At 49.6% G+C, this 15,635-nt stretch overlaps 1 protein-coding gene across 4 annotated transcripts in view; it reads left to right on the top strand.

Annotated features, from left to right (window-relative positions):
• The first annotated feature begins 983 nt into the window (after nucleotides 1-983).
• Nucleotides 984-15,635, top strand: part of MLXIP (MLX interacting protein) — a 66,535-nt gene continuing 51,883 nt past the window's right edge. For all 4 annotated transcript variants that reach the window (XR_009208983.1, XR_009208984.1, XM_032168459.2 and 1 more), the window contains exon 1: nucleotides 984-1,483. Coding sequence is in view for 2 of the 4 variants with exons in the window: in XM_032168459.2 (XP_032024350.1) it covers nucleotides 1,071-1,483 (413 nt within the window). In the remaining 2 variants the exon portion in view is untranslated. The remainder of the gene's footprint in view (nucleotides 1,484-15,635) is intronic.

Genomic DNA, 15,635 nt, shown 5'->3' with positions numbered 1-15,635 from the left:
GTGCACCACCACGACCGGCTAATTTTTGTTATTTTTAGTAGAGACAGGGTTTCACCATGTTGGCCTGGCTGGTCTCCAACTTCTGGCCTCAAGTGATCCACCCGCCTCGGCCTCCCAAAGTGCTAGGATTACAGGCATGGGCCACCGCGCCCCACCACAGCCATTTTTAAACTGTCGCAAGTTTCTGAGGAACCGGAATTGTTCACCATTTGACAGAGAAGAAAACTCTGGCTCAGATACTCCCCTTTTAGAATTGTTTCGGGGGCTGGCTCGTCCGTCAAACTTTAAAAAAATAACAACAGCATGCTGAGTTGAGGTTAAAAGAGCTGGGGTCTGGAGGTCGCTGGGTTCAGGGGCGCTGCCACTCAACAGCTGCGCCGAGCTGGGGACGCGCAGGGGAAGCAAGTTCCCAGCTCTGTGGACTCCAGGTCTGAGAAAAATACTGTCGGTATTCAGCCACCCAGTGTTCCCATCAATACGATGAGAATAATGGGGACAATAGCCACCACGTCCGGCAAAGTCAGGCACGAGCTGCGGGGACTCGGTACCGCCCGGCAGGGGAAAGCAGGGCCTGGAGGCCGAGGAGCCCCACCCGCACCCACCACGTGGAGCCGGCAGGGCCTGCGGCTACGCCGCAGGGCGACTCCCGGGGCGCGGAGTGGGGCGGGGGCGGGACTAGCACGGCCCCACTCCGCAGACGCCTCTCCCAGGCCGCGACACCGGCGAGCCGCTCCGCCCGGCCACCGTGTCCCTCAGCACCCGCGGGCGCCGGGAGAGCAGGAGGTGGCGAGGGGCACGGCCGGGAGGCGTGGCCTCCGCTTCCCTTTTTTTTTTTTTGGTTCGCGTAGCTAAGGAAAGGTTCCCCTGCTCCTTTAAGAGGCCGACGCGGGCAGCCGATTGGCCCAGACGCCGCGGTGACGTCACGCCGGGGCCGGAGCCCTCCCCCTCCCGCGGCGCCGCGCGCTCGCGGACAGTCGGCGCGCGGGCCGGGCCGGGCCGGCGCCCCTCAGCCTCGCGCGCTTGTCGCGTTGCCCCGGGCTCCGGGGGATGCCCCCGGCCGAGCCCTTCTCATGGCCGCCGACGTCTTCACGTGCTCCCCGCGCCGGCCCCGCAGCCGGGGCCGCCAGGTGCTCCTCAAGCCCCAGGTGCCTGAGGACGACGACGACTCGGACACGGATGAGCCGTCCCCGCCGCCCGCCTCCGGCGCGGCCACCCAGTCCCGGGCCCACGCGAGCGCCGCGCCACCGCCGCCTCGGGCCGGGCCGGGCCGCGAGGAACCTCCGCGCCGGCAGCAGATCATCCACAGCGGCCACTTCATGGTGTCGTCGCCGCACCGAGAGCACCCGCCCAAGAAGGGCTACGATTTCGACACGGTCAACAAACAGACGTGCCAGACCTACAGCTTCGGCAAGACTAGCTCCTGCCACCTGTCCATCGACGCCTCGCTCACCAAGCTCTTCGAGTGCATGACTTTGGCCTACAGGTAGGGACCCCCGCGACCCCCTGAGGCCCCGGCCGGAGGCCCCTGTTTGACAAAACAAGCGTGGAGGGAAGGGCCGCCTGGCAACCCCGTGGCTTCATGCGTTCCCTTTGGATCTTCCTCCTTCGGGAGGGTTTATGGATCTGGGGTTCCCCGCGTTGCCAGAGGGGCCGGGGTCCTGGCCTCTTCCCCTGCCAGCAGTGCCGGGGTCCTTTCGGGTTCACGTTCCCCATCCAGGCCCTCCCCTCCAGTGTCCTGGGGCCACCGATCTTGGACGAGGAAGAGGTATAAACACTGGCTGCATCTTGTGTTACCCGACTCTGTCGACTCCTTCCTCCAAACGCTTTGTGTGTTTTCCCCATATCCAGCAGCGGTCAGGACCACCTGTTCGGGGTGACTGGAGGCTGGCTGTGCTGTTTAATGGTTGTGTAACACCTCGGAGCCTGTTTCCTTCTTTATAAAAGGGGAATGACTGTAGTGTCTGCCTCCAAGGGGCTGTTGTGGGGATGGTGTGAGATAGGTAAATTGCTTATTCCAGTGCTTGGCCAGAGTTAGGTGTCCCTGCACCTGGAGGCTGGCCCCCTTACAACCTCGTCGGGAGGCCCTCCCCCATCTCGGGAGGGCCTTGGGTGCCTCCTAAGAAGACTTTTGGTGCCACAGCTGTTGGAGGTGCAGTCTGTCCTTCTGGCAAGTTGGAGGGTTTTCTGGCCAGTCCTGAAACATTATATGAGGGAGATGTCATTGTTGAGGGCAGACATCCCAGACACCATTCTGACATGTGGATTCGGCTCTGGGAAGAGATTCCTCTTTTCCAAGTCACGGAAAATGCCTGGCCCTCAAAGATTAAAGCACTTTTTCACTCTCTCTCCCTTTCCCACTATGAATATTAGGTATTTGCTGCAGGTAACTTTTCTGTCTGTGCAACAGAACTTCTTTGGACCGGCAGCAGCGGCCTTGAGCAGCTTGGCCCTGCAGAAAGCTCATGATGGGATCTCTGCTGAGTTAAGCTTATTGCATTAGGAACTGGACTAGCGGGGGCTGTCTTAGGGCTGCTCTGGAGGCATCTCGGGAGAAGTTTCCTAGGAGACTCCATAAACAGCGTAATAAAAGAGCAAGAATATCTTGCCCCCTCTCACCTCACCTTTTTAAGAGAGCTGTGAGCCCCAAGCATATCCAGGTTTAAATGTTATGCTTTTATCTGAAGTTAAAATATTAGATACTTAGCCCTAGATGGCACCCCACTCACCGCCTCGGTCCCTGGAATAAACGATTAGTCAACTTGTTCTTTGTTAGGTTCCTGAAACACCCCTATTTCCTCTCTAGAAGGTTTCCCTGATGATCTGTTCCCGTAGCTCCTCCTCCCATCCCCCTTACCCGGCACATTGGTCAGTCTCTGCTGATTCTCTGGTCTTGCCAGTTTGAGCTGGCACTGAGCCTGTAAAGATGTTCTGCTTTTTAAAAAACAAATGGTGTTGAGGCTGCAGCCCTGTGTGCCCTCCAGTCTCTGATTTTGAGCAGTTCCACTGGACTCAAACCCGACTGGATCGCAGCGTATGCCATGCCTCGAGAGAGCCTTTTCAAACAAAGCTCGAGGTGAAAGACTGGAATGTATCTTATTAAGAAAACTTAATCCTCTTCTTTATTTTAATATAAACTTCTACATATACAGGGAGAGAATGGATGAGTCACGGGGGGCATGGACTGGAAAGGTCTCACCTAAGTAAGCTCTGCTAAATGAAAACTAAATCAGTCTCCCCTTTGCACTCTGTTTGGATAACCTAATGGCTTATTAAACAACACCAGATAATTTTAGTAATGGCATTTTTTTTCATTTCTCTCAAAAATATTTTGGCAGCTGGCCATTGCTCAGTTAACTTTCTTGATTGCAAAATGCACCATCAGTTTGGTGCAAGAAGCTTACCTTGCTGTTTTGGCTCTCTCACTTTCGCTGCTTTTCCCCGTGCCTAAGGTCTCCTGCTGCCTAAGGTCGGCCACCTGAGATCTACCACCACAGGCCCTCGGATGGGATCTGTCCAGTCATTTCTCATGAAGATGCCCTTTGTCTGTGTGAGGCTGGTTTGTCCAGTGCTGGATTTAGTTGGCAGTGTAGAACTTTGGTATGGATGACAGACGAATGACTCAAAACCAGTTGTCTGGGCTGTAGTCTGTGGCACAGAAAGAAGCTAGAGGAAGGTGAGTTTCTGACCCCAGCTCTCCTAGTGAGGACCGCTACCTGGCTTTCAGGGAAGGAAGGTTGAGATTGGAGGCAACGTGGGGCGTGGTGGCTCATGCCTGTAGTCCCAGCACTTTGGGAGGCCGAGGTGGAGGATTGCTTGAGCCAAGGAGTTCAAGATCAGCCTGGGCAATGTAGCAAGACCCCCATCTCTAAAAAAGAAAAAGAAAGAAAGAATAAAGGGATTGGGGGCAGGGTAGAAAGAAGGCTTAACCTCAGAACCTGTCTGGCTTCCATCCTGGTGGGGTTCGTGCCTTCCCTGCCGACTATCTGGGTCCTCCCCTCCTGCCCGAGCTGAGGAAGGCCAGCTGGGTCTCCTCTTCTGTGTGACTGTTTCTGGCCTAGGTTCTTTCTAACTTCAACTTCCTGTCTGTCCCCTGGCCTCTTCGTTCTAGCTGTGTAACTCTCCGTGGTACACTCTGCTTTTTTTTGTTGTTTGATTTCCTGTTAGCTGCTGCCTCCCAGCTGTTTCCAGATGAGGTTCGACAGCTCTTTGGGGAGGAACTAAGTGCAGGGGAAGTTGTAGTTATTTTTTACCGAGTCCTGAGAAGTGGCCTAGGGATTCTGACTGTGATCCATTCCTGAACTGGCAGGGCTTCACCTCCTGAAGGGTCTTTGCCCAGGGCTGACTTTGGGTGGGGAACAGGGTGTTTGAGGACTTGGATGTGAGTGTGCCCAGGGCCTGCTGGGTAGGGAACCGTGCAGGTGGGATTCCTTGTCCTTCTCACTCTGTTTTGCTGATGAGCCCTGTGCCGAAGGGTCTTGATTTGGTCCAGAAACATGTGCTCAATTATTGGGACATTTTGGAGAGAAGGGGTTGCCTTTCCCCGAGGCAAACCAGGTGTTAATGATGGCAAAAATCCCTAAGCATACCTTGTCTGAATTCTCAGAACGCTATTCAATGGGAAAGATAACATTTCCTTGCAAGGTGGAAGTGAAGATCAGCAGGGATAACCTCTGGGAGTGGAGCTGGGAATGGGGCTAGTGCCTGGCCAGTAACACACAAGAGGAGGGTTTAACGGGCTCCGCATAGCAAGTGGGTTATGGCAGAATTTTAGTTCTGCATCTGCATTCATCTGACATTTATGAGGAGCCCGTGTCTTATCTATGAACTGAAGGAAATAGTGTATCTAACCAGGGTCTTAGCTGAGCTTTCGAATGCCTGCTTGACAAATACTAAATAGAAGCATTCTTGATTTGGCCGGGTGCTTTCTGAGGCTCTACAATGGAGCTATGTATTGTAGAAGATAGTTCATGGTTCTTGCCCTCTTAACACTGTAAGGAATGTCACACATGTGTATCCTCCACACAGAATTTCCTTTTTTTGAGATAGGGTCTCGCTCTGTTGCCCAGTCTGGAGGATAGTGATGTGATCACAGCTCACTGCAGCCTTGACCTCCCAGGCTCCAGCAGTCCTCTTGTCTCAGCCTCTTGAGTAGCTGGGACTGCGGGCACGCGCTTCTGTGCCTGGCTAATTTTTTATTTTTTGTAGATATGGGGTGTTGCTATGTCTCTGAGGATGGTCTTGAACTCCTGGCCTTAAGCAGTCGTTCCACCTCAGCCTTCCAAAGCCATGGGATTATAGGAGTGAGCTATTGTGCCCAGCCCCCACCTACAGATTCTGAACACTTCTAGTGTGTACCTTTTTGTGGTTGGTTTTGGTTCCATTTCTTTGCCTTTTTAGAAACTCCTTATTTCAGGGAGCGTTGGTATGAATATTTCCGGTGGTGGGGGGAAGAGATAGTCTTTTTCTGTATTTAGAGATAAGCAGTTTCTGGAAAATAGGTTTCTGTTTAAGAAGTGGGTGTTTGGAGAGACTTAAATTAGGGCTTGTAAGATAGCCTTGGGATGTAAGCTTCTAAAAAGTGGCCCCCTCCACAAATGCTTTGTATAGTAACCCTTCATTCTTTTTTTTTTTTTTTGAGACGGAGTTTCGCTCATGTTGCCCAGTCTGGAGCGCAATGGTGCGATCTCGGCTCACTGCAACCTCCGCCTCCTGAGTTCAAGTGATTCTCCTGCCTCAGCCTCCCAAGTAGCAAGGATTACAGGCATGCACCACCACGCCCGACTAATTTTGTATTTTTAGTAGAGATGGGGTTTCTCCATGTTGGTCAGGCTGGTCTCGAACTCTCACCCTCAGGTGATCTGCCTGCCTCAGCCTCCCAAAATGCTGGGATTACAGGCGTGAGCCACCACGCCCGGCTAACCCTTCATTCTTGATCAAAGCGGGAATCTATGCCAGACTTAAGAAGTAGCAAGGGCTAAAGGTTAGAGCGCTGTGTCCTCCAAACTTTGAATTTTCGATAGAGGTACTGTCTAATGCTAGGCACAGTTAACCAGTTGTAAATGGAAACCTTTCATGCAAATACTAAATTGGTTTTTCTCTTTTGCAGTCATACCAAAGATAAGCAGTGTTTCTTCTCCTTCGTTCTTCAGTCTTTAACCATTAGATAGTGCGCCATTGCAGGGTGTGCACTGAGGTGGGAGTCGGGGCTGCAGAGATGAAAAACACAGCCTCTCTCCTCAAGGGGCTCACAGGCTAGGCGTGGGGACAGATAGACAGTTATAGAACAGTTAGTAAGAGCTGTGATAACTGTGACCAGGTCTTGTGACACTACCGGGAAGGATGTCTCAGCCAGATTGTGTGTGTGTGTGTGTGTGTGTGTGTGTGTGTTGACATGACCAGGAGCAGTGCGGATGGTTTTCCTGACATCAGGGTTTAATATGTATCTCCCCTTTCGCTGTTGACTCTCAAAGATTACTGATTACATTACCCAACAGGAAGCCCCAGTCCCCAGTGCTCCCTGCTTTAGTGGTGCGGGACCAAACTTCCATTGCTTGTAGACGCTGGTTGGTTCATTGCCCACATGCTGGAAGGGGAGGAAGGAGAGGAAGAGGAGGAAGACTTGGGGAAAGAGTCCAGGTGATGAGGTTAGAGGAGAGGATGGAGGGAGGTTATTTTCTGGGTGGGAGAAGAAAAGAGAATTCACACAGACTGAACATTTATTATGTTCCACATTCTCTTTCCATGACCTTTTTTTGTTTGTTTGAGATGGAGTTTCGCTCTTGTCACCCAGGCTGGAGTGCAGTGGCGCGATCTTGGCTCACTGCAACCTCCGCCTCCCAGGTTCAAGCGATTCTCCTGCCTCAGCTTTCCAAGTAGCTGGGATTACAGGTATGCATCACCACGCCCAGCTAAGTTTTTGTATTTTTAGTAGAGACAGGATTTTGCCATGTTGGCCAGGCTGGTCTCGAACTCCTGACCTCAAGTGATCCGCCGGTCTCGGCCTCCCAAAGTGCTGAGGTTACAGGTGTGAGCCACTGTGCCTGGCCTCTTAACATGATCTTAAGCAACTCACACAACAACCCTCTCAGGTAGGTGGTGGTGGAATCCTCATTTTAAAAAATAAGTAAGTAAATAAAAAATAAAAAACCAAAGCTCAGACATTAATTAGCTGTGTTGCTGAGAGGTTACGCAGCTTGTCCACGGAAAAGTGTCTCTAGGAGAAAAGTGACCTACCTTATCTGCCCACAAAAGCCCGGCTTCTGTTAGAGGAGAGTGCAAATGCCAGTTCCTCTCCAGAGGGGGAAACCCAGATGGGGAAGGTGGATGCCTCGGGCCACCCCATGTCTCTCAGTGGCTGCCCTCCCTGCTGGCGAAACCCTGTGCTTCCCAGAGTGCATGAACATCACATCCCCCTGGAAGCCGCCCTGATGTCATTCGACCTGTGTCACTATGTGATCCTGGCTTACCAGAATCCCTGCTGTCTCCACCTTTGACTTCCCCGCTAAGCATAACAGCTTCAGCACATCCTAGGAGATTAAGAATCATCTGATGGATTGAAAGGGACACTGAGGGACCTGGAAGCCAACTTTATAATCTGTAGCGAAATTTTTTTTTTTTTTTTGAGATGGAGTCTCGCTCTGTCACCCAGGCTGGAGTGCAATGGCGTGATCTGGGCTCACTGCAACCTCCGCCTCCTGGGTTCACGCCATTCTCCTGCCTCAGCCTCCTGAGTAGCTGGGATTACAGGCATACACCACCACGCCCGGCTAATTTTTGTATTCTTGGTAGAGACGGGGTTTTACCGTGTTGGTCAGGCTGTTTTTTTGTTTGTTTGTTTATCTGTTTTTCTTTTCCTACTTGCAAGCTAACAAGTTAAGTGAATTGTGTTTATCTTGAGCTCTGCAGCGACAAACAAAACCTTTGTGGAACGGGGCTTTAGGGGACATTGGCGTGGAGTGGGACAACAAGAGAAGTGCTTTTGCTGGATGGTGTTCGTATTGTGGCTTGCTTGGACAGGTGTGGTGGGCAGATTAATGGCCCCCCAAAGATGTGCACATCCTCATCTACAGAACCCGTGACTGCGCTAGGTTATATGGCAAAGGCGAATTAAAGTTACAGATGGAATTAAGGTTGCTGGTCTACTGACCTTAAAATAGGGAGATTATCTGGATTGTCTGAGTGAGCCTGGTGTAATCACAGGGGTCCTTAAAATTAAGAGGGAATCAAAGAGAGAACCAGAGAGTGAGCAGCGGAGGAAGGACATCAGCTGCTGTTGGCAGCTTTGAAGATGGAGGAAAGCCACGGGATTGGGAATATGGGCCCCTCAGAGCTGGAAAAGGCGAGGGGATGGGTTCTTCCCCAGAGCTTCTGGGAAGAACGCAGCCCTGCTGAATCTTGTGAGACCCAAATCAGACCTCTGACCTCTAGAACTGTAAAATCATAAAGTCTGTTGTTCTAAGCCACTAGGTTTGTGGTAATTTGTTACAGTGACAGCAGGAAACTCATCTTCACTCTTCTCCCACCACAGGAGAGCAGAGGAGCCCACCCCGGGCTTAAGACTGAGCTATGCCGTGGGTCCTCGGCACCAGTGAGGGGATCTAGTGATAGGTGGGCCCTGGTTATAAAAGGAAAGGTTTGTAAAGTGGATCCTTGTCCCTGGTATAATTTCTATAGTAGAGTATTGTAGAAAGTTAATCATTCTTTTTTTTAAAGGATTTATGTGATGGCTGATGAGAGCCTGAGCTCTCATTCCCTAGAGTCAAATTACTTCTTGGGTATAAAATGTGCAGTCCAGATAGCCAGTGTCTTAGGTGATTACTTTCTGTGTTTTGTTGGAGTTCTCTTGTCTGTGATTAGAATTCAGGCCACAGGGTGTGTGTTTTTGGCAGAGTTCTCTGACTGCATGGATCAGGGACCCTCGTGCTGGCCTGTGGAATGGGGGTGCTGGTCACCTCATGCTAATTCCAGGACTGCAAGGACTGGCCGATTTCAGTGGAGACTGGTCCTGGGTTCCAGGCAGTGCTAAGTCCCCCGCAGGGGAGATGCTCTTCTTCACTGTCCAGCCAGACGCCTTGAAGAGACTGGCTCTCACAGGCCAGCCCTGCCGTCTTTGCAGCCCTGCTTCTTGCGCTGCCACTGGCTGTCACCCACCACCCTGTTTCTTTTCTGGTACAAAGCTCTGCTCCTGGGAGCTTCTGGATCCGCCCAACTTGAGCCTGCCGGGGCCTGTGTCTCACATATGGACCTCGCTATGAGCTTCCTGGGACCATCAACACTCTTGGTGGTTGTCTAATTGAATTAGCCCCATGAAGGCTAATTGAGAGGGAGCCTGGCTGGCGGGGCCCCAGAGCATGAGGCTGGCTATGATCTGGGTTTGGCGGCCCCAGCACGAATGCTTTTTCCCTCCAGAAGTATTAATCAGGCACACCCTGTTGTGTGCAGGCACGGTTCTAGCCCTTGGGGATACAGTGGTAAGCAAGGCGGGTTAGTCCTCTCCCCTCATGGGACTTCCATGCTAGTAGGGGGATTGTCAACACATCAGGTCTTATATTGTGAGTGCAGGCAAGAATAGAAAGAAGATGAAGGCTAGAGAGTGCTGGGGCTGGGGAGGGTGGGTGGCTACTTTAGGCTGGGTAGAGAAGTCCTCTGGGGGAGGTGACCTTTCTGGGTGAACTCTGAAACCTAAGTGGCAAGTAGGAGCCAGGCACGATGGTCGTTCCAGGTGCGGGAAGAGGCCCAGGCAGAGGCCCTCACTGGAATGAGCTTGGCTCGTGGCAAGGTTAGAAAGAAGGCCGGCGTGGCCAGAATGTTGAGGGCAGGAGTGAGTGGCAGGAGGTAAGATAGAAGAGGCAAGGGGCCTTGTGGGCCAGGGTAGGAAGTTAGGAGATGGTTTTGGTGGCACTGGGGAGTACTGGTTTATCTCCACAGGGCGGCTTGGGCCAGTCTACAGGAGACGGGTCTAGGGAGGGTGAGAGCAGGAGTGAGGCTACCAGTTGGGCGGTTGTGGAGCTCCAGCCTCAGACTAGGACGGTAGCAGTGAGGTGGTGAGGAGCTGGATTCAGGGTGGTTTTTGGACTTGCTGGTGAATTGGACCTGGCAGATGAAAGGAAGAAAGGAATCAACAGTGACTCTGAGGTTTGGCCTGAGCAGCCGGGGCCATTACTGAAATGAAGAAGGCTGGGGAAGGAGCAGTCAGCTGAGAAGCTGGGGTATGTCACGCTGAGGACACCACAGTGCACAAAGCTCGGCTGCCCGGGGGCTGCCCGGTCAGCCAGAGCCGCGGGCGGGCAGCTTCTCTGAGAAGGGCTGAGGGCTGTCAGTGTGATGGGCATCACAGCCGCCTACTTTGCCCTACCCAGGTGCCCTGGGTTTCTTCTTGCTCCCCTGCCCCTCCCCGTCTGCTGTCCCTCTCCAGGGGAGGCTTTGGAGTTTGGAGCTTGCGTTCTGAGTAGCGTGGAATATGCGCCTCCTGCGGGCTGTTTCTGCTCAGCTGAGTCTGGTGGTGCTGGAGAAATACTGTCTGCTTTGAATACCCTAGAGACCTCTCCAAGCCCAGCATTCTTGATGTATTTTGGAGTTGACTGCACCATCAGAAAAATCTTCTAGAAGGAGGCAGTAGAGAAGGGGTGATTTTGGTAGCTCTAGAAGGGGCTCCAGAATCTGGAGAAAGAATTCTAGGAACAGGATTCCATGTCATCCTCCTTTACGTCTCGGAAGTAAGCATGAAGAATCCCAGTGGTGAAGAGGAAAGGCTGAGGAGTCAGTAAAAGCTCCTACTAGAAGATGGAGCAGCTGCTACAAAGAGGGGGCTGTGGGTAGAAGCAGCCGCCTGGGGCGGTTTTCAGGCATTGGAGAGGAAAGCAGCTTCTCTGTTGAGGAATATTCTGCGAGTGGGCGATCCACTTTGAAAGCTGGTTACTATTCCTTCCTTCTAGGCCTGTGGGCAGGGAAGGAGGGCAGCCGTGTTTCCTCTGCTCCCATGAGGCAAATTCGGTCACCAAAACAAAAAAACAGCTTCTTACATAGAAAGTAGGGGAATTAGCCTGGCTTTCGGATATTCACTCAGTATTCTAGCTTTTTAAAGAACAGCCTGAAGAGGCTGGGTGCAGTGGCTCATGTCTGTAACCTCACACTGTGGGAGGTTGAGGTGGGAGGACTGCCTGAGCCCAGGAGTTTGAGACCAACCTGGTCAATGTAGCGAGACCCCCATCTCCACAAAAAAAAAAAAAAAAAAAATTAGCCGGGTGTGGTGGTGTGTGTGTGTAATCCCAGCTGCTGGGGAGGCTGGGGCAAAAGGATCCCTTGAGCCCAGGAAGTGGAGGCTGCAGAGCTATAGTCATACCACTGCACTGCAGCCTGGATAACAGAGCAAGACTCTGTCTCAAACAAGCAAACAAACAAATAAAACAGAACAGCCTGAAGAACCTCTTCATATGGTTACATGGTCACATGGTAACCAGCCCGTTCACAATGGGCTGCCTCATTTTAAGACTGGCAGTTGGGACCTACCCAGATAGCTTGATACTAAGCTTTTTAGAGAAAGTGAATCAATAAATTCCTTTTATTTATTAAAAGGAGATGCTTTCAATGCATTCTTAAAACAGTATATAATTATCCTAGCTTGGTGTTTTAAACAACTGTTTTCTAGTTGAGTAGCAGGGTCTTTTAAATTGCCTCTTTTGTCTTTAAATTATCAAGCAGATCTTTCTCTGCCTTGAAGCAGAAAACTCTTTCATCCGTTTGTAGTCAGGCTTTTTTCTTTTTAACACAACTTTCTGTAAGTGTAATTTACATAGCATAAAATGCACCCATTGTAAGTGTAAGGTTCAGTGATTTTTTTTTTTAGTTGTGCTGTCATTGTCATAGCCCAGTGCTGGGACATTCCATCACCTCAGTAAGATCCCCAGAGTACATCCATGTTGTAGCACACATCAGGTATTTAGTTCATTTTAATGCTGAATAGTCTTCAGTTTTTTGCATGTACCACATTTTGCTGTACTGACATGTTTTTGAGGAGACACCTAGTACCTTTGCTATTCGGGTATTGACTTCCCTTTTCCTATAATAAGGCTCTTATAGAATCAGCTAGGAACTTCCTTACAGGATGAGAAGAAGGAAATGGCTGTGAGGTATGTGGAAAGATGATGGGATTGGAAGCCACAAGACAGTGGTGCGACTGGTTAACATCTGCCCCTTAGCTCCTCTAAGTCTTGGTGCCCATGAGGGTGGAGGATGCAAGAGAGAGAGGGTTAGACTGGAGTCATGGTTACCAACCTTACTCTTCTTCCATGGCTTTCTTTTTTGAAAGATATTACCTTAGAAACAAAATGCATTCAGTAATTTAAAAAGAAACAAATTACCAGTATATCCCACAACATGGATGAATCTCAGAAACATTATGTTGAATGAAATAAGCCTTACCCAACCGGGTGTGGTGACTCACACCTGTAATCCCAGTATTTAGTGAGGCTGAGGCAGACAGATCATTTGAGGTCAAGAGACCAGCCTGGCCAACATGGTGAAACCCTGTCTCTACCAAAAATACAAAAAATTAGCTGGTGTGGTGGCACACGCTTGTAATCCCAGCTACTCGGGAGGCTGAGGCAGGAGAATCTCTTGAACCTGAGAGGCAGAGGTTACAGTGAGCCGAGATCTCACCACTGCCCTCCATCCTGGGCAACAGAGCGAGACTCTGTCTCAAAAAAAAAAAAACAAAAAAAAACACATAACAAAATAAGATGGATTAATGGATGGAGAGATGGCTTAGTGGTTATAATTGTTAAGAATTCAGGTGGTGGGTACTTGAGTATTCATTGTACAGTTCTTTCAACTTTCCCTGTATGTTTGATAATTTTCTTAATAAAATGTTAGGAAAATTGCATTTATTTGAAGAATGACCATCATGGCTTTATCATGAGCAAGTAAATGCTTTTAAAAATATTGATCTACCTGAAGCCATCTTCCCAGAAATAAAATAAAAAATATTGAAAACAACTTTTGCAATGAAGTACTGATGCATGCTGCAACATGGAAGAACCTTGGAAACGCTGCATTAGGTGAAAGAAGCCAGACACAAAAGACCACGTATGTGATCTGTTGATGCGAAAGGCCTAGAGTAGCAAACTCATAGACACAGAAAGCAGACCAGTGGCTGCCAGGGGCTGGGGAAAGGGAAAATGGATAGTCACTGCTAATAGGTTTTTTTTTTTTGAGGCTGTGATGAAAATGTTCTAAAATTAGGGTGGCGATGGTTACACAACTCTGAATATACTGAAAAACCACTGAACACTTTTAAAGGGTCACTTTGATGGTATGTAAATTATGTCTCAGTAAGCTGTTATTGTTTAAAAAATATTGAAAACAGTTCTGGTTTTCAACATTATCTTTAGGATTCTGACTCGGGAAGTGCAAGATCAGATGATCTTGGAGATCTTAACTATGTCAGTGTCTAGAAATTCCATGATTCTTTATCTTTACTGTGTACAGTAAGTGGAGGAGTGTTTGGGAAAGTGACCTCCTTGGAGCATTCCTTCTAGACTGAAGATGACGTGGGAATTGGTTTCTCCAGCTTGCACCAGAGCTTGCCAAATCACTCTCTGTAAAGTTAGTTTGTTAAGACCTTTACGGCCAGGTGCGGTGGCTCAGGCCTGTAGTCCCAGCACTTTGGGAGGCCAAGGCAGGTGCATTGCTTGAGCTCAGGAGTTTGAGACCAGCCTTAGCAACATGGCAAAACCTTGTCTCTGTTTAAAAAAACAAAACAAGAAAATACTTTTTCTTCTTTTATCTGGGTCAAGGGTCACAAACTTAAATGCTCACAAGGGCCAGGAAATAGGATATCTGTAAGGCTAGAAAGACCTTTTCTGTTCTTTATTTTCCTCCTTTTCATAAAGTCATGGTTATGGAGAAATCTCTCTTTGTTATGAAAACTGTAAGCATAAACTGCAGTTGACTTGGTCTCAGTGACAGGCAGTAGGGAGTAGTGGAGACTGTGGTGGTGAACTACAGAGTGTTTGCTGAAAGAGCAGCCATCACTCAACTTCAGGTGATTCTTGCCATGTGGGAATGTGAGCCTAGTGTTATGCGATTCGACATATTTGAAAAACTGGAGGAAATCTGGATTTAAGGTCTGAATTCAGCTATTAGGTATTCTGGGGGTGTGAGTTTAATCTAGATTGAATCTGGTTTAGAAGTGAGTCTTGGCCTAAGCGATGAAGGCGGTGTGCTGTTTGCCACAGAACGGCTCTGGCACAAGAAATATATTTTTTTTCCTTTTTTTTTCTTTTCTTTTCTTTTTTTTTTCTTTGAGACAGGATCTCTCCCTGTCACCCAGACTGAGTGCAGTGGTGCAGTCTCAGCTCATTGCAACCTCCACATCCTGGGCTCAAACTATCCTCCTGCCTCAGCCTCCCAAGTAGCTGGGACTACAAGGCATGCACCACCATGCCTGGCTAATTTTTGTATTTTTTGTAGAGACAGGGTTTTGCCATGTTGCTCAGGTTGGTCTTGAACTCCCGGGCTCTAGCAACTCATCTGCCATGGCCTCCCAAAGTGCTGGGATTACAGGTGTGAAACACTGAGCCCGGTCAAGGTAGATTTTTTTTAGGTGTTCTTACACTATGTCTACCTTCTTGGCCCTGTTCTGTTTAAAGTCACAGGACCATAATCTTCTGAATACCAAATCTAAGACTGCCTGGTACACCCCAGAGGTATGCATGTGCCTAGGGGACAGTTACTCTGAGTTATGAGGAGCTAGGGTGATGATTTTAAGTATTCTTGTTCTGGGAACGGAGGGTATATTCTCTATTTTGTGAAATTCTTGGGCTATAGGTTACATTCCATTTTAAGCTATCACCCCTCAGCATCACCACCATACTTTACTAAGGTGGGACTGTTTACATAGGGTAATTTTGGGATGGGGGAAAGGGATGATACTTTGAACTCTATAAACAGTTGATTTGGCTGGAGTTGAAACAAAATTACAACATTAAGTTAGACAGAGGAGGGCTCTGTCTTGGCTCTTATTTAGTTTCTGACCTGCACATTTTATGTTATGTTACATATCTTCGGCTTTGCTTCCCCAGTGTATGTGTTGTTGTGTGTGATGTGTGTTGGTGTGTGGGATGTGTGTGGGGTGGTGTGTGTGTGTGGTGTGTTTGTGTGTGTGGTGGGGTGTGTGGGGTGTGTGGTGTGGGTATGTATGTGTTGTGTGTGTTGTGTGTATGTGTGGTGTGTGTGTATGGTGTGTGTGGTGTGCGTGTGTTGGTGTGTTTGCTGTGTGCGTTGGTGTGTGGTGTGTGGGTGTGTGTGTTGGTGTGTGGGATGTGTGGGGTCTGTGTTGATGTGTGTGTTGGCGTGTGGGGTGTGTGGTGTATGTAGTGTGTGGGGGTGGGTGTGGTGTGTATTGGTGTGTGGTGTGTGTGAGGTGTGTGTGGTGTATAATGTGTGTTGGTGTGTGTGCAGTGTGGGTGTGGGGTGTGCGTTTGTGCTGTCTGTATGTAGTGTGTGTGTGGTGTGGGTGCGTGGAATGTGTTTGCAGTGTCTGTATTGTGTGTGTTGGTGTGTGGTGTGTGTGGTGTGTGTTGATGTGTGTGTTATATATGTGGGGTGTGTGTGTGGCGTGTGTGTTGGTGTGTGTG

Source organism: Hylobates moloch, unplaced genomic scaffold (genome assembly GCF_009828535.3).
Source record: "Hylobates moloch isolate HMO894 unplaced genomic scaffold, HMol_V3 SCAFFOLD_12, whole genome shotgun sequence".
NCBI classification, from domain to species: Eukaryota; Metazoa; Chordata; class Mammalia; order Primates; family Hylobatidae; genus Hylobates; species Hylobates moloch.
The sequence above is the reverse complement of the archived record's forward strand: the minus strand, read 5'-3'. Positions and strand labels throughout refer to the sequence as shown.